Source organism: Rana temporaria, chromosome 5 (genome assembly GCF_905171775.1).
Source record: "Rana temporaria chromosome 5, aRanTem1.1, whole genome shotgun sequence".
Classification (NCBI taxonomy): Eukaryota; Metazoa; Chordata; class Amphibia; order Anura; family Ranidae; genus Rana; species Rana temporaria.
The window spans coordinates 252414611-252433854 of NC_053493.1; the positions used below are offsets into that span (position 1 = coordinate 252414611).

General features: G+C 43.2%; 1 protein-coding gene across 1 annotated transcript in view; it reads right to left on the bottom strand.

Moving 5' to 3' along the window:
* LOC120940720 (androgen dependent TFPI regulating protein) overlaps positions 1-19244 on the bottom strand; it is a 54952-nt gene that overhangs the window by 16049 nt on the left and 19659 nt on the right. The window contains exon 4 of the mRNA XM_040353727.1: positions 4082-4197. Coding sequence (XP_040209661.1) covers positions 4082-4197 — 116 coding nt within the window. The remainder of the gene's footprint in view (positions 1-4081; positions 4198-19244) is intronic.

The following is a 19244-nucleotide window of genomic DNA, read 5'->3' on the forward strand; positions in this document are numbered from 1 at the left end:
AATTCACAAACATAGATTAAATATTTCCCATATATAGATTTTTTTTAACCTTGCTACAGTAGTTTTGGCCAACAAATCATTCACTGTTTAGACATCATTATAAAATTCAATGGAAATTTGCCAGAGACAAAGTGATGAATAGATAAAAGGGGTGGGAATAGAGCTTTATGAGGACTCGGAGGGTATTGTGGAGGTGGAAATAGAAGACACTGACAGATATTTCTTAAGAGTAATAAAAGCTGTCTGTGCAAAAGAGATTTTTGCTAATGTAACAATGCTCCTAAAATCGCCTATGATTGCTAGTGATTTACAATTGATTATTACATATAGGGAACAATAGAGTGTAGCATGTAATACTAATTCATCATTAATGAAAGCACAATAACCCACATTTGTGCAATCATTCACTACTACGTGCAACTGTATGGGGTTGATTTACTAAAGGCAAACAGACTTTTCAAGCTGTAAGGGAAATTTCCCCACAACTTAGTAGTTGAGATGAAGCTCTGTTGACTTCCATCATTAAATCATATGCAAGCAAAAAAATTTTTGTTGTTGTTGTTGTAGTTTTCCTTACACATACAGTAATTAAGCATTCTTTGCAATGTGAAATTTCACTGCATTTCCTAAGCTCCGGGGAAAATTCTCTTGCAAAGTGCAACAATCTATTTGTCTTTAGTAACTCATGTCTCTTGTGTAGCGATAACTAGCTATGTTTAGCAAACACTAGCTTTATCTAAACCAAAACCAAAATTGTATTATATTGCAGCATACAAGTCCTTAGATGTGATGGCTGCCTTAGGCCCAGATCACAGCAACGTTGGAGCATTGTAGACATGTGCAATTCGTTTCAGTCAAAATACAAATTCGGATACATTTTTGGTTATTTGGAGATTCGGCTAGATCTGCCCCCCCCCCTCCGCCCCAAAGCACCTTGTCACCATGTTGATGAGGATAAGGCTCTCTTCCCCACCACCCTGGACTGTGATTGTGGGGGTCTGCGGGTGGAGGGCTTATCGGAATCTGGAAGCCCCCTTTAACAAGGGGAAGACCTTTTGTGTATATGAGTATTGGGTACATATTACCCCCACCCATTCACCAAAAATGTGTAAAAAGACAATAAACACGTCTTTGACAATTCCTTTATTAATGTAGATCCATCTCAAACCGCCTGCTGCACCACAAACCTGAAAAAAGAAGAAAAAAACCTCTGGCTTCGTCCAGAGATTTCCATGGATTGCCTCCTCTTCTGTCTGACATTTCATTAATAACTAAGGGCAAAGTCACCTGATGACATCAGCGGGTGACCCACCCCCTTGTGACATCATGACTGAGGCTTACTGGGTAGATGATGTCACAAGGGGGCAAGGTCACCAGGTGATCTCATTGTGTGGCTCTGCCTCTTATCTATTTAGGAAATGTCAGACAGGGTAGCAGGCAGTCCGTGGTAAGCATTTGACAAGGCCGGAGGGTTTTCTTTTTTTCTGGTTCAGCAGTGCGAAGTGCGGCATGAGAGGATCTACATTGGGGGGACATTTTATTTATTTATTTATTTTTAATAAAGGAATTGTCAAAAACCATGTAATGTTTTTCTTTATTTTTAACACTTTTTTTGGTGAATGAGAAGGGGTACAATATACCCTATACATAGGGGGCGGGATCTGGGGACACTCCTGTTAAAGGGGGCTTCCAAATTCTGATAAGCCCCCTACCCACGGAACTCCAAAACCACTGCCCAGGGTCGTCGGGAAGAGGCCTTGGTCCCCATCAACATGGGGACATAGTGCTTTGGGGTGGTGGGGCAGTAAGGACCCTTTGTCAATATGTTTATTGCTGTCTGTGTACCCATTGAGGAGATTCACTCTCTCGCTTTGTCCAGGAGACCATTGCCACAGAAAAACAAAGCAAGGGAAAAATCTAGAATGTAATCAGAGTAAAAGTTGAGGAAAAACTCTTTAGTAGGGATACCTGTTTCTGTGACAACTCTCTAAGATCCTCAGGTGGCTGCCTTTATTACTGTCAGGAGATGCTGGTCTTCATTAAGCTTTAACGTTGTTCGATAGTGCATTCTGTGGTGATTTTATTAATCATCGCTAAAGCCCTGAAGAAGTGGGGCTATTTTTCCCCCAAAATGTGTTTGCTGTATTTGATGCTCTTAACTAATAAATGTTTCACAAAGTCCTTCAAGTGAGATGAATTTAGGTACCAGGTGCTCCTCAGTACACCACAAGAAATCTCTAAGATGGGTCTCCAGGACAGGAAGTGAAAGGAAGTCTCTTCAGCGGAAGACAGGAATGTGTTGATAAAACTTGATAACCCTTTCTTTTTTTCTTTTTTTCTTTATTAGATTTCTTTATAACATATAAAATTCAATCAAAGCCGAGATACACTTATTGGCATTGCACCACATGTTACAAAAATGGTTTACCTCCCCCCATCCCAGCCCTCCCCCACTCCCCCTCCTCTCAGGCCATTCTTTTCTACATTCAAGTGCCTAGCCTCTTACTTATATCTTTCCTTGCCCCCTTCTATGCTCCCATCATTTCTGCTAATCTTAGGCCCTGTACACACGATCAGTCCAAACTGATGAAAACGGACTGAAGTTCAGTTTCATCAGTCCAAACCTACCATGTGTACGGCCCATCAGACTTTTGTCCTTCCGACCAAAGTTTTAAAACTTGCTTTAAAATCGGACTGATGGACTGATGACCGATCGGTCAAAACCGATGGTTAGTACGCAAAAGTATCGGTTCGAAACCTTCGGTTTTTTAGCACGTTGTTGTGTTTTATGTCACCGCGTTGGACTCAATCGGATTTTGAACTGATGGTGTGTAGGCACATCAGACCACCAGACCATCAGACCATCAGACTTCAGCCTTCAGTCCGTTTTCATCAGTTTGGTCTGATCGTGTGTACAAGGCCTTATTGTCTGCTTGATCTTTAACCAATCTCTTAATTTCTCTTCAAACCCTTCCATTCCCACCTCATCACTAAACCTTAGGTACTCCAAGTTATACGTTTTGTTTATTTTAAAACACCAATTCCTCGTTGTAGGGCTTTCAGGATCCTGCCACTGTCTTGGGATTAAACTTTTGGCTGCATTTAATAGCTGGGGGACCAATGTTCTTGTATATTGTTTGATTGACATTCTAGCCCTGTGTAACAGATACACCCATGGGTCCTCTGGTGTTTCTATGCTAGTAATTTCCTTTATTGTTTGCAATATATTTTAAAACTTTTGGCATGTCTACCATATGTAGGTAATGGTTCCTATTTCCTTACACCCCCTCCAACATAACTGAGAGACCTCCATTTGACTTGTGTGTGCCTTATCTGGGGTTATGCACCAACGTGCAAACCCTTTCTTACCCTATCCAAAACGAAGGAAAAACATTTCGGATTTATAAAGCCCTTAAGGGATTTTCAATAATCTCATCAAGAACATACTGACGTTGTGGTTTGATGTGAGGGTTACTATCATAGAAAACCCCACCAATCAGCTGTTTTCATATCAAAAGCAGCTCCAAGGCTGCTGGCAAATTTGAGGCTGTTCTGCTTTTTTGGCAGCTCCTGATCAGAATCAGGCCTCGTACACACGACCGAGTTTCTCGGCAGAAAACAGCAAGAAACTTGCTGGGAGATATTTTTTTGCCGAGAAAACCGGTCGTGTGTACATTTTCATCGAGGAAACTGTCGAGAAACTCGACGAGCTAAAAAGAGAGCAAGTTCTCTATTTCCTTGACGGGAATGGAGAAAATTGGCTTGTCGAGTTCCTTGACAGCCTAACAAGGAACTTGACGAGGAAAACGATGTGTTTCGCCCGTCGAGTTCCTCGGTCGTGTGTACAAGGCTTAAGTGTAACCTTTCTGGATTACAAAAAAAAAAAGTGTTATTCTTGATGATGAAAAATGCACTGACATACCAATTGTACACTCAATCATCCTGTCAGTGGCAGTAAGTGAAATATAATGTTAATAAAATACTGTATACAGTGCAGAAAAATGAAACTTTTTAAAATTATTATGTTTAAATTCTCAAAGGAAAACAAATTATATCAGTATTCTGTATTCTTTCTACTTGCCAGCTTAGATACGCTACTGAGCAAATCCCCAAGAGAGTGAGTCCCTTTCTCTTTGGAGGATAGTGATGTGGTGATGTTACAATTTCCAAGACAGCAATAGGGAACACAGCTGTGTGCTGGAAAACAAAACAAAATCACATTTGCGTTGCATCAGATGGATGGTTATTCAACTGGATATTTAAAAAAAATACATTAAAAATATGCTATGTTGTTCACTATTCAAATATGATCTTAAAATAAATGAATTATGAAGATAGTGTGCAGAAAATTATACCACTGATATGCAAATTTTGAACTGAGATTAGATTCTTTTGGCATACCGTTGAAGAAACACAAAAGATAAAGATGTATTTCTAGAAAATGTGTAATGGGAATACTAATCTGAGTTTGGGTAGGTGTTCCATATTAAAATAGCAGGAGGACTAGAAATTAAAGTGGACAGTGTAATGGGAATACTAAACTGTATTGGAATAAGTGATCCATGTTAAAAAAAAACAGGAGGACTTTAAATAAAAGTGGTTGTTACATTTTTTTTTACTTTAAAGCTAAGGTTTAGGTATGATTGTTCTTGCATAGTTACATTGATACAGCTTTGACCAATGTAAGTATGCATATTATATACCAGACTGAGCCCTGTGCAACATAAAAATCACTGTAGTAGTTGCCATTTGTACAGTGATCACCGTGGTCTTCTGGGTCCAGTGCTGAGCGGCTGCCCTACTGCATTGTAACCACAGGTGGTGTCAGGGAGCCAACCCAGCCAGCCACAGAATAGCGCACATGCGTGGTAGAACAGCGCTTCGGCGCATGCCCGCGCGCGAACGGTGCAGCGCATGCACAGTCAGGCGGCACGGCGCCCGCTCGGGCGTGCATGGGCACGCACACACGCCCTCTCCCCAGAGCCAATCAGAGGCCTGACTGGCCTATTTAAACCAGCCCCTGTCTCATGACAGGTTGCTGGTTTGTCGTCAGCTCCTGCCATGTGCTTCTTGTTACTGAATCTGCCCTGTTGACCCGGATTTCCTTACGACTCTGCTCTCTCTCCTGAACCTGACCTCTGGCTTACGTCCCTGGATTGCTGCTGTCTCCTGCCCCTGACCTCTGGCCTGTACCTCTGGACTCGCTACCTTCTCCAGCCCTTGACCTTCTGCTTGCACCCCCGATCCGCCTTTAGTCCTTGCCCTTTGCAACGTGCTCTGTGTGTACCTTAACTGTCGTTATCTGATCCACAGCTTGTCTCCAGTGATCTACTACCAGCTAGCCTACTGTCTCACAATTCCTATCAAGACTTTAGCTTCACTGCTGGTACCGGTGCCTCCTTGCGCCTTCCCCCTCTGTCCCAACTCCAGGGGGCGGATTGCGCCAGGTCGCAAAGGTGAGCCGCCCTCAGCATCTCGGTCTCGTTAAAGCGGTGGTTCACCCTCAATAACATCATTCTAGCATTAAATTAAGCATAGTAGCGCGAGCTACAGTATGCCTTTATTTATTTTTTTGCCCTGTACTCAATGTTTAATCCTATAGTGAAGATTCCGACTCCCCGCGGGGAATGGGCGTTCCTATCCAGAGGGAAGATGATTGACGGCCGGCTATGGCACGTCACGCTCCCCGAAGATAGCCGGAGTAGGTCTCGGCTCTTCACGGCGCTATACGGCGCCTGCGCACAGACTATGCGCAGGCGCCGTGAAGAGCCAAGTCCTATTTCGGCTATTTCCGGAGAAGCGTGACGCGCCAGAGCCGGCCGTCAATCATCTTCCCTCTGGATAGGAATGCCCATTCCCCGCGGGGAGTCGGAATCTTCACTATAGGATTAAACAGTGAGTACGGGGCAAAAAAAAGAAATAACGGCATACTGTAGCTCGCGCTACTATGCTTAATTTAATGCTAGAAAAAAAAAAATTATAGGGTGAACCCCCTCTTTAAGTATGTACCTGACAGGTGGTTGCCATCTTTCAGTGAATGCCTTGCATTTTTCTCAAAGAAGTGATCAGACAAGGTGTAGATTTTGATGTCACTGCCCCACCTCTCCATCTTGTCCAATCAGAGAATGCCTTGTATTTTTTTTTTTTAAATACAAGGTTTTCTCTGAAGGGTAGCAGTGTGGAGCAAACAATATCCTGTGGTTACAATGCAGGAGGGCAATTGCTTGACACTGGACCTGGAACACTGCTGATCAGTGGCAGCTGGTGCTCAATATTCTTAGCGAGATGGCCCAGGGCCTCCTCAGCCAGCCATACAAACAAAACACCCCCAATAAAACCCCCCCTCCCAGGCGCTTGCTCGATCAATCGTTGCTTTCCCCGTCTATGAGCGAGTTTGGAGTGGAGGAACTTGACTGACTTGCCTGCACAGAGTTCTGCCCACAGCCCGATAGAACACCTTTGGGGTGATTTAGAGCAAAAACTGCGAGCCAGGACTTCTTGTCCAACTTCAGTGCCTGAACTCACAAATGCGCTTCTGGAAGAATGGTCAAACATTCCCATAGAGACACCCCTAAATCTTGTGGACAGACTTCCCAAAAGAGTTGAAGCTGTTATAGCTGAAAAGGGTAGTCCAACTTAATATTGAACCCTACGGACTAAGACTGGGGTGCCATTAAATTTCATGTGCGTGTAAAGGCAAGTCTCCCAATACTTTTGACAATATAGTGTATATACCATAGTTTGTAGATGCTATAACTTCCACATAGCAATTAATATACACTTATTGGGATTTTTGTTTTACAAAAGACATGTAACAGATTTTTTCCCAAATCGATGAAGAAATATGATTTATTGGATGTTTTATAACAGGAAGTAGAAAATATTGTTTTGTTGTTGTTTTTTTTTTTTTGTTTATATAGCAAAAAATAAAGAGCACAGTGGTGATCAAATACCACAAAAAGAAAACTCTATTTGTGTGAAAAAAATAAATAAATATATAACAATTATTTGTGTACAGTGTTGTAGAGTGTTGCATGACTGCGCAATTGCCAGTTAAAGCAGCACAGTGCTGAATAGCAAACAATTACAGAGTCTAAAGCCTTCCAGAGGTCAAGTGGTTAATGCAGATAATGCATTAAGGTAAAAAAAAACTTTAGCCTTTACAACCGCTGTAAGTTACTCTTTGTGAATAGGGACTTATGACAAATGCAAAGTAGGCATTATCCCAATTTGGCTGCAAAATTGGAAATGCCCTAAGTAAATTACCACCAGTGTTTTGTTATTTCAATAAATGTTAACATAATGATGGACTGCACTAGTCTAAATATCCATGACATTTCTTCTCTCTTTCTTAGTTATGTAAGGCCTTACTAATTTAAGCCTTATCACTTCAGCACAGTAGCACTTATTCAGTTGAATAGATTTTTCTGAATGTCACAATATGGAGATATAGCGGTATCAAATGCAGTCCCACTTGTCTGGGTAATAGATATTTTTTTTAAAGATAGACACAAGCACTCTCCATTAAACAGCGAATCCTGAAAATGTGGCACATTTTATCTAATGTAGAGGAATTTAATAGATTGAAGTAAATATGATATGTGTATTTACTTGAAGCGTCTACATTCTAAATAACCTCCATTATTTGTCTGTTAAAATAAATGCAGTAGGAGACATTTACAAAAGGCACATACTTACACTCTTTAAGAGATTCACCAAAAATATCTAAATCACAGTTTTGTTATTTAGAAGAAGCCTGTGCAGTTTTATTCCAGTTTGTACAATGCATACGAATGGCACCTGCATGTTAATGAAATATGCTGGCTACAGGTGTAAAAAAGAAGACAAACACCAATGGTAAATCTACTGCCACTGCACTGCAAATTGTGGACCTGGACCTAATCTTCTTACACTTGGTTCACATCTATGCGATTGCAGTTGATGCTTTTTTTCAGGCAAGTTTTTGGTGCATTTTGCAGTTAAACCTGCATTTTTGCATGTAGTTTAAAAGCGCTTTGCATTTTTTTTCTTTCACTTTAAAAACACTGGGCCAGATCCACAAAAGAGATACGACGGAGTAACTGCTGTTACTCAATCGTATCCCTTGTCCTAACTTTGGAACTGATCCACAGAAGCAGTTTTCCAAAGTTAGGCAGAAGATCCGGCATGTGTAATTGAATTACACTGCCGAATCTTAGGATGCAGTACCGCATCCGCCGCTGGGGGCATTTCGAGTCGAAATGCCGCTTCTAGTATGCAAATTAGCACTTAAGGCGATCCACAAAGCTTTTCAGCCTCGTTTTTTTGCCATAAGTTTTAGTTTGCAAGTGTAAAACTAGGGCTGGTGTTACAAAGTGTAAACTAGTAACACCATGTAAAAGCCCATTCAAGCAACGGCATTTGGTATGCATTCCCGAGGGAGAACTCCACGGCAATTTGTAAAAACAAAACCGGCATGGGTTCCCCCCAGGAGCATACCAGGCCCTTAGGTCTGGTATGGGTTGTAAGGAGACCCCCCTACGCCGAAAAATCGACGTAGGGGGTCCCCCTACAATCCATACCAGACCCGTATCCAAAGCACGCTACCCGGCCGGTCAGGAAAGGGAGTGGGGACGAGCGAGCGCCCCCCCCCCTCCTGAGCCGTGCCAGGCCGCATGCCCTTAACATGGGGGGGTTGGGTGCTCTGGGGCAGGGGGGCGCACTGCGGCCCCCCCCACCCCAGAGCACCCTGTCCCCATGTTGATGAGGACAGGACCTCTTCCCGACAACCCTTGCCGTTGGTTGTCGGGGTCTGCGGGCGGGGGCTTATCGGAATCTGGGAGTCCCCTCAAATAAGGGGGCCCCCAGATACCGGCCCCCCACCCTAAGTGAATGGATATGGGGTACATCGTACCCCTACCCATTCACCTGGAGGCAAAAAGTTAAAGTTATTAAACACACAACACAAGGGTTTTTAAAATATTTTATTAGTCTGCTCCGGAGGCCCCCCCTGTCTTCTTTATTAGCTCTAATACCAGGGGGGCTTCTTCTTCCACTCTCCGGGGGTCTTCTTCCACTCTCCGGGGGGGGGTTTCTTCTTCCGCTCTCCGGGGGGGGTCTTCTTCCGCTCTCCGGGGGTCTTCTTCTATCTCCGCCGCTCTCCGCTGTTGACTCGGCGCACCCCGGTTCTTCTGCAGCTGTCCGGTGCCTTCTCCTTCAGCGCTGGCTGCCTGCTATCTTCGTGTGTTAGCTCAATTACTAGCAGGCAGCCAACGCGGTCTTCTGTGACGTCAGGTTTTTCTTCTCCCTTCTTCCGATGTTGACTCGTCGCCTCTTGTCACTGTAATGATGGAAGCGCGCCTTGCATCCCATTTATATAGGCATCACCGTCCCATCATGCTCCGGCAGGTACCCACGTGGGTAAGTGCAGCATTTGAACCCTGCTAACAGCTCCCAGTTATAAGCACAGGGTCCAAGATACAAGGTACACAGACAGAAGCCACACGTTTAACATGAGTATTAGGCAAGGAGCAAATTCATTGTGGCAGCAGGTCTACATTGTTAGAATTATCTTATTGTGGTAATGTGAATCTACATTGAGCAACCGGAATAATGTTGGATTTTCACCTAGTGTTTTTTTTTTTTTTTAATTAAAACCTTTTTCTACAGTGTTGGTGCTTTCCTTTTATTGTCAACGTGTAACACAAAGCACTATGTACTCTGTACTCATTCATTGGGGGGATATCTGGGGGCTCCCTTATTCTAAAAGGGTCTTCCAGATTCCAATAAGCCTATCGTCAAAGATCCCCCTCTTTTAGGAGACAGGATGTAGAGACAAAGTGCCTTACAAGAGGAAGAGGCTTTGCCATCCCAGGGTGCTCTCACAAATTTGAGGACATATGGCCTCAGCAGTAGTGGTCATACGCGCACTTCCCCCTCTTTCCTGACAACCTAAGCTGCATACCTGGATAAGGGTAATATTAAGAATCTCCAGGGGAACACTTGGCGTTTTCTTTTTCCTTAACCCCCTTGGCGGTAAACCCGAGCGTGACTCGGGGTTGGTTTTCAATGATAGGATCGGTATCCCCGAGTCACGCTCGCGGTGGACGTGCAGAGTGTGCAGCGGCGCGGCTTACCTTCTCGCTGGATCCACAGGCAAGTTACTTACCTTGTCCCTGGATCCAGCGATGCCACCCCGCTGTGTGAGCGAGCGGGACCTCCTCGCTCGATTCACAGTGTCCCCATGTGCCGCCGATCTCCGTTCCCTGCGACGTTACGACGCAGGGGGGCGGAGAACCGCGCCAAATTCAAAAAAGTAAACACTTTACATACAGTATACTGTAATCTTATAGATTACAGTACTGTATGTAAAAAATACACACACCCCCTTGTCCCTAGTGGTCTGCCCAGTGCCCTGCATGTACTTTTATATAATAAAAAATGTTCCTTCTGCCTAAAAACTGTAGATTGTCCAAAAGTGTCCCTTTATGTCAAAAATGGTTTTAGATCAGCTAGAAAACAGCGATAATAAATTATAATCACTTGCAGAAATGTGCGATAGCGATTTGTGGGGAAATTCGTCATAAAAAAAAAAAAATAATGACAGCGACAATTCTGCAACTGAGCAAATTTCAGTGATTTTGAGTTGATTACATTATTGAATACTTTTTATTATAGTTATATTATTATTTGTTATAATTATTTATAATTATTTATTATATTATAATTTATAATTTTGTTTTAAAAAAAAAATCATATGCCTACAAGACTCTTGCTTGGTCAGATTTAAGTGAGTTATTTCTAAAAATTACAGGCCTACAGTATAAAACGCCAAATTTCCTTGCAAAATAATTGTACCGCTTTTGGTACGTAATTCCAGACAGAATCATACCGCCAGGGAGGTTAAAGGGACAGTACACACTGCTTCACTGCTGGTTTCCCTTAGTTAAGATGCACACGCCTCAACACAAAGCCAATAGAAGAGTCGCTCAGGGGAGGACAGCGCTGGATCCCTGGACAGGTAAGCGTCCTTATTTTAAAAGTCAGCAGCTATGGTACATGTAGATGCTGACTTAATTTTTTTGGGGGAGACTTGAGCTTCACTTTAAAGTCTAATGCGTACACGCGATCATTTTTCGGGTTGTAAAAAAATGCCTTTTTTTTTTTAATGTCATTAAAAACGATCATGTGTGGGCTTCAGATCATTTTTTGTGTTCTGAAAAACGACCAAAAAAAAATTCGAACATGCTCTATTTTTTAACAACGTTTTTAAAGTTGTCGTTTTGTGGGTTGTAAAAAATGGTCGTGTGTGGACTTTAACGACGTGAAAAATACACGCATGCTCAGAAGCAAGTTATGAGACGGGAGCGCTCGTTCTGGTAAAACTATCGTTCGTAATGGAGATGGCACAGTCATCACGCTGTAACAGACAGAAAAGCGCGAATTGTCTTTTACTAACACGAAATCAGCTAAAGCAGCCCAAAGGATGACGTCATCCAAATAGAACTTCCCCTTTATAGTGCCGTCGTACGTGTTGTACATCACCGCGCTTTGCTAGAGCATTTTTTTTTCAAGATCGTGTGTAGGCAAGGCCGTTTTAATGATTGGGTTAAAAAAAACGTTGTTTTTTCTAGACCCTTAAAAATTTAGTTTTTTTACAACCCGAAAATTATCGTGTGTACGCGGCATGACACGCTGTTTTCCAGTATCAGATGTACCTGAGTAATAGCAGTCTGGACTTCAGCTCCAGGGAGGTCTGGGCCCCCATAATGCAATCCCATAATAAAACTGTGCCACATGAAGGCTGCATCATAAGTACAGAGCAGCAGTTTTAATACCTGAGAGTACAGTAAAAATGGTGAATAGACTGGGGGGAAAACAACATAACTTGATTGGGAATTTTCCCTACACTGTGCTAGCTATAGAGGCAAAACAAAAAACACCTGAATCAAGAGACTGATATTCCTTTTTCTTCATCTGAAAAGGTGGGATATAAACTACCATATAACAGTGATAGAAAAGGAATGTGGGATTAAGTTTGAACAGATTACGCTTTTATGTTGGCTGGTGTTGAATAATAAAAGGCTGTATGTGCAGACCAAAGTAATGACATATAGAATTGCAAGAAGGAACTGAGTTTAGATTGTGTATTCTATCTAGTTTTTAGTCTGTAACTGGAGCACATAATAGGCGACATCAAAGGGTATAAATATGTTAGAGTGGCTAAGCTATACAATGTACTATATTCTGCAAAACAAGAATAATTAAAGCTGTGGTGCTTTACAATTGGGAAACAATGTTTTTCTGTATCTAGGACAATTGTTTTACTAATTATCTTTGCTTGGAGTGCTGAGCATCAGACGTACAGTATATGTTTGGACTATTGAAGTATAGATGGAACCAATAGACTATCTATGTTAACTATAAAGGAGACAGCTTGCCTTTACAAATAAGATATACTGGAATTTATAACGCCTAAAACGGAGAAGGAATACAAATATATTAAAAACTGATGAAATGTAGATAAGCAGTGTGTTAGTCCGTTTCCACAGCCACATACTGTATACTTGCATAGACATTTTAGCAATTTCAGGCACTGTGGCCCGGATTCACGTAGGAGAGCGCATCTTTGTGAGGGCGTCACGTATCCTATTTACGTTACGCCTCCGCAACTTTGACAGGCAAGTGTAGTATTTTCAAAGCAAAGTTGCGGAGGCGTAGCGTAAATAGGCCGGCGTAAGCCCGCCTAATTCAAATGTGGAAGATGTGGGCGTGTATTATGTAAATGTATTGTGACCCCACGTAAATGACGCTTTCTCCGAACGGCGCATGCGTCGTCCGTGAAAGTAGCCCAGTGCGCATGCTCCAAATTAACCTGCAAAAAGCCAATGCTTTCGACGTGAACGTAAATTACGCACAGCCCTATTCGTGAACGACTTACGCAAACAACGTAATCAACGGAAAATTCTACGCTGGCCCGACGTCCATACTTAACATTGGTACGCCTCATCTACGCCTCATATAGCAGGGGTAACTTTACGCCGGAAAAAGCCTAACGTAAATGGCGTATCTGTAATGCGACAGCCGGGCGTACGTTCGTGAATTGGCGTATCTAGCTGATTTACATATTTCTAGGCGTAAATCCGCGTACACGCCCCTAGCAGCCAGCGTAAATATGCGGTTAAGATACGACGGCGTAGGAGACTTACGCTGGTCGTATCTTATACAAATTCTGGCGTATCTGATTCTTTGAATCAGGCGCCAAGATACGATGCCTCAGACTCAGAGATACGACGGCGTATCTGGAGATACGCCGTCGTATCTCCTACGTGAATCCGGGCCTATGTATTTACACAGATCCCACAGAAAGGTAATAGCCGAGGATATATGCAAATCCAGGATCACACAAACAGTACCTTTATTGCTTTCCGCTACAATCACTTACAGTATATAAAATGCTGTATATAAAATGCATCTCTTTTTATGTGGAAAGGGACTGAGAACAAATGGCACTGAAGTGGTGATCACTCGCTGTAGCAACAGTTTCAAATGCAGCACTCTAATACTTGCCAACAGTCCCGAATTGCCGGGCAAAATGCCTAAAAATAACGGACAGTCGGTGGGAGTTTGGCAGTGACACAGTTAAAGCGGGAGTTCACCCATTTAAAAAAAAAAAAAAAATCTCCCCTTAGCTTCCTGCTCGTTCGGTCTAGGGGAATCGGCTATTTATATTAAAATAGGTGCAGTACTTACCCGTTTTCGAGCTGCATCTTCTTCCGTCGCTTCCGGGTATGGGTCTTCGGGAGCCGGCGTTCCTTCTTGAGTGACAGCCTTCCGAGAGGCTTCCGACGGTCGCATCCATCGCGTCACTCGTAGCCGAAAGAAGCCGAACGTCGGTGCGGCTCTATACTGCGCCTGCGCACCGACGTTCGGCTTCTTTCGGAAAATCGTGACGCGATGGATGCGACCGTCGGAAGCCTCTCGGAAACCTGTCAATCAAGAAGGACCGCCCATTCCCGAAGCCCATACCCGGAAGCGACGGAGAGGATGCGTCTCGTAAACGGGTAAGTACTGCACATATTTTTAAATAAATTGCCGATTCCCCTAGTAATAACGAGCAGGAAGCGAAGGGGGAAAAGTGCCCTCTAAGGGTGAACCCCCGCTTTAAAGTCTCTGTACTATGTCTGCAGTCTCTGACCATTTCTTGTACTAACTGCAGTAATCTCTAGCAACCAATCAGTGAGTGGTAATGATGTGCTATAACCTATAGCAACCAATCAGTGAGTGTGGACCAGTTCTTCATGGCTACATTATTAAAGTTTTTTTTAGATAAGCTCTGTGGGGTAGATTCAGAGAGCAATTACGCCGGTGCATCCATAGATACGCCGCGTAATTGCTAAGTTGCGCCGGCGTATCTACTTTCTGTATTCAGAAAGCTAGATACGCCAACTGTAGCCTAAGATACGACTGGGATAAGTCTCTTACGCCGTCGTATCTTAGGGTGCATTCTGACGCTGGCCGCTAGGTGGCGCTCCCGTAGTTTTCAGCGTAGAGTATGCAAATTGCCTACTTACGCCGATTCACAAACGCACACGCGCCCGGCGTTCGTTTTTTATGTCGTTTGCGTTAAGGCTTTTCCGGCGTAACGTTGTTCCTGCTATTAGGAGGCGCAGCCAATGTTAAGTATGGACGTCGTTCCCGCTTCGAAATTTCAAATTTTTACGTTGTTTGCGTAAGTCGTTCGCGAATAGGGCTGGACGTAAATTACGTTCTCTTCGAAACCAATACGTCGTTGCGCCGTACTTGGAAGCAATGCACACTGGGATATGTATGCGCCGTCCGTACAAAACGTCAATCACGTCGGGTCATCAAAAATTTTAATAAAACACGCCCCCTTCCATATTTGAATTACGCGTGCTTACGCCGGCCCCTTTTACGCTACGCCGCCGCGACTTACGGAGCAAGTGCTTTGTGAATACAGCACTTGCTCCTGTAAGTTACGGCGGCGTAGCGTAAATACGAAACGCTGCGTCGCCGTAACTATGCGCTCCCGTACGTGAATCTACCCCTGTGTGTGTTTATTTGTTTTTTGGTATGTTAGGGTGGAGAGAAAAATTGCACGGGGGGCATAAAAAAATCTCACATTCTATTTTACCACACCCCCTTTAAGCCACACCCAATATTTAGCATAATTTAAACCATGCACATTTTTTGCTATGCAAGCCGCAAAATGTATTACATTCGGCTATACCCACAAAATGAATGCCCCCCTAAGTAACATACTATTCCATCTTCACTGGTTTTCTGGAAAAAGTGTCCCTAAACCTTTTTTTTAAATGTTGGCAACTATGCGCTCTCATCTGCAGGAAACTTTATATGTGGTTTCTTCACTACAACTCCAAGAAACCACGCTTGGTCCTCTGCTGGTCCTAAGCTGGGCTGATGACGTTTTGCTAATTGCTACAGTGTGTGAATAAATAATTTTGTTTAGTAAATTGCAGCTATTATTTTCAGGAGTACTACTACTTTTGGCCTGAGGGATCTAAATATTTCAACAATTTCCCCCTGTGAGAAAAAGGAAGAGTTTCATCCTTTCCTGAAATACAAGAATGTTGTATTGTTAGCCACTGACCAATGCAGAAAGTTTGGAGTTTGTGATACCATTTAAATGGCTGAATTAAAGTGTTACTAAACTCCAACCCTGCATTCATTATATCTGGTCCCCCACAGTACACAGAAACTTTTTTCATCAGCAGTATATACAGTCGTGTATTTTGGTTTTGTGCTGCCCTAGGCAAGACTAAAATTGGATCTAAATTGGTCCCTCCCCACCAGCAGTATACCGTTCTTGAGGGTATAATGAGAAAGCTGCAGCCATTCACAATCAACAGCTGCGGCTTCCTCATCAGACCCTGAGACATGATTCTTCCAAGGGCCACATACAGGTATGTAGTTAATTGGGCAGAGGATGAGGTTAGCAAGATATAGAATGGGGTCAACAGGGCAGAGGATGAGGTGGCACTGGTTGGCACTGATGAGGAGGCACTGAAATGCGGCATTGATGGACACTGATGTGGCACTGATAGGCAGCACTGATGGATACTGATAATCAGCTTTGATTGGCAGCACTGATGGGCACTGATAGGCGGCTTTGAGTGGCAGCACTGATGGGCACTGATAGGCAGAACTAATGGGCACTGATATGCGGCAGTACTGATTGGCAGCACTGATGAGCACTGATTGGCATCACTGATGGGCACTGATAGGCAGCACTGCTGATCAGGACACTGATGATCAGTGCCCTTATTATCATTGTAAATGTCCCCTTTCACTCTGACCAATTACCAGCTCTCTCCTCTCCTCACGCTGCAACAACATGAGGAAAGGAATGCCAACAACCGGCAAGTGTGTTTACGTTGTGATCAGACACAGCTGATCACGTGGTAAAGAGCCTGTGATCAGCTATGTTTGAAGGAAACAGCAATCACAGGCGGTGCGTGCTGCAGCGGACACGCAGAGGGCACGGTTCTGAGAGGATATCGATAGATATCCTCCCAGAACTGGACGACTACACTGTAGCTGTAATTCAGCTATAGCAGTGTCGCCTGGGGGATGGCACCACCCCCTTGAAAAATGCCACTAAAGGCAAACACTTTGCTTGCCTTGCGGTTGGTATAGAAATCTTATGACTTCCGCAGTATCAGTGCCCGGTCAAGCACTGGTTATAGCTTGTAGGAGGAGTTTTCATTCTTCTCTGACTGCCCTAGGAGGCTGCATGACCCCTGACCCCCTGTTTGGAGAGGACTGATTGGCCATCTGCTGATCACATGCACTCTCCCCCCCAAAAAATAAAAAAAACTCTCTAGCAATAAATACCAAACTGATATGGGAGAGATCTGTCATCTGCACTGCCCATCACCTCACTTCATAGTGTGCAACCCAGTTCAGCCTCAGCGCTTCTGCATTGCTGAAAGGCAGCCAATGGCTGTGCAGCAATGCCAGTTTCTGAAATTCCAGCCAGTGAGCCTTTAGCAATGTTGCTGCATAACGTTAGCCCTCCCACTTCACGCAGTGATGTGAGAAGGAAGGAGGAGAAAAATACAGAGGAGAATAAGTGAAATAATAAAAGAGGTGAGTGAGGCCGGAGTTAGAGTACATTTTCATACAGAAAAATAAATGTTGTAAAACTTGGAGGACAGATAGTATATGTTCTGTCCTGTGCCCAATACCTTTTATACAACTTAGACATGTCATTCTAAAGGCGTCTGTAATGTTGGAATGCATCTTTTTCTCTAAACAAAGAGTTTTAAAAAAAATATTTATACTTACAGTGGAATGTTTTTACTTTTTTTTGCGCAATTGCGTATAGTTTATATACTGTTTTTGTGCGTGTTTGCAAAATTAAAGTGGGCCGGTCTAGATGAAGTCCAGGGCCAATTTTTTGTCCCAGTCCAGCCCTGGTGACAATGCTTACCTACTGTACTGTATCTATGGAGAAGCAGTGTTGTCCTAAAGGAACAGAGAGTGTATTTGGACTACAAAATCCCCCCTTCCTCTTCTGCGTATCATAGGAGAAGGTTTTCTGTAGTCCACACCAAGAGAGAATAGATGGGAACAATGTTAAACGATGATAGTGCAGCAGAGGTGAAGAACACAGGAGGTTATTGGCTCTGTCAACATCAACAGATATTTTTTTAGCACTTATCAAACAGGTATAATATAACGCTTGCATTCAGTAGTATATTTAACAGACTAAAAACGAGTGAATAAGAAAATTCCATGTTAGGGTTGGTTTACATACACTTGTTAATAAAGAAGCAAGCTTTCAAAACATGTTAGGTTTCCTTAGACTATACAAAAGCTGTCTGTCAAAATGATATGGATCTTGCAAAACTATTTTGTCATTTTAAAAAGACTAAAAAAGATCCTTACAAAATATATATACAGAACGTTGTTTGTGTAAGGCTGCATTCACACCTGAGCGTAGGGCGTTCGGTCGTTTTTTCGGGCGTTTTTTTTCGCGCGTATTCATGCTTATTTGCGCGTTTGCATACAGCGTCGTGCGACGTTTTTGTACTTCGGCGTTTCTTATTTTAGCCAATAGGAAAAATTATCATCTTTTCATCACTTGTTGCTATGTTGGTAGATTTTTTTTAATCTTCTGCATGGGCGACAAGTTCTATTGATTAAAGCGACGAAACGCCCATAGCAAACGCCCGTTGTCGCGCGATACGCTCAATACGCGCGCTTTCCATTACTTTCTATGGGGGAAAAAAAACGCTCAAACGCAGCTGTCGCGCGATTCGCGCGACAAAAAAAGGTCCGGGACTTGTTTGAGCTTCGCGCGACAGGCATTTGGGCGTTCAGGCGTTCAGGTGTGAACAGTCACCATAGGGAATAATGTTAATTCTCCCCTCTGGCGTTTGTGAGCAGTGCGCTTCAGGCGTAAAAACGCCTAGGTGTGAATGAGGCCTTAAAGTGCTCTGCTGTCCGTGAGCAGAACTCCCATATATATACAATAATGGCCAAAATTATTGGCACCCTAGAAATTTTTCCAGAAAATCAAGTATTTCTCACAGGAAAGTATTTTCCGTAACATGTTTTGCTATACACATGTTTATTCCATTTGTGTGTATTGGTACAAAACAAAAAAGGGGAGGAAAAAAAGCTAATTGGACACAATGTCACACATAACTGGGCTGGTCAAAATTCTTGAGTGAGAGATTGCTGACATGATGTCAGCTGGCCCTTTTGTGGCAGGGCTGAAAAGCAGTGAAAATGTTTCTTGGGGGATTACCATATAAGACGCACCTGACCATAAGACGCACCTAGGTTTTAGAGGAAGAAAACAAGAAAAAAATATTCTGAACCAAATGGTGTACTAAAATATTTACCAGTGACCATTAAATGCAGCCTGACCAGTGACAATTAAATGCAGCCTTACCAGTGCCAATTAAATACAGCCTTACCAGTGCCAATGAAATGCAGCCTTACCAGTCTCTTGAAATGCAGCCTGACCTGTGCCAATGAAATGCAGCCTTACCACACAGAGCTCTGTCACGTCACAGATTTGAATATCCCGGTGCCCACTGTAACAAAGTCCCACCAATTAAATGCAGCCTGACCAGTGCCAATTAAAGGGCTTGTATACCCTGCTTTCACATTATAATAAGGCTTACCTGTAGGTAAAATAAATATCTCCTAAACCTTTACAATTTAGGAGATAGTCACCTTGCATGCAGCTGCTGATGTCAGCAGTGCATGCG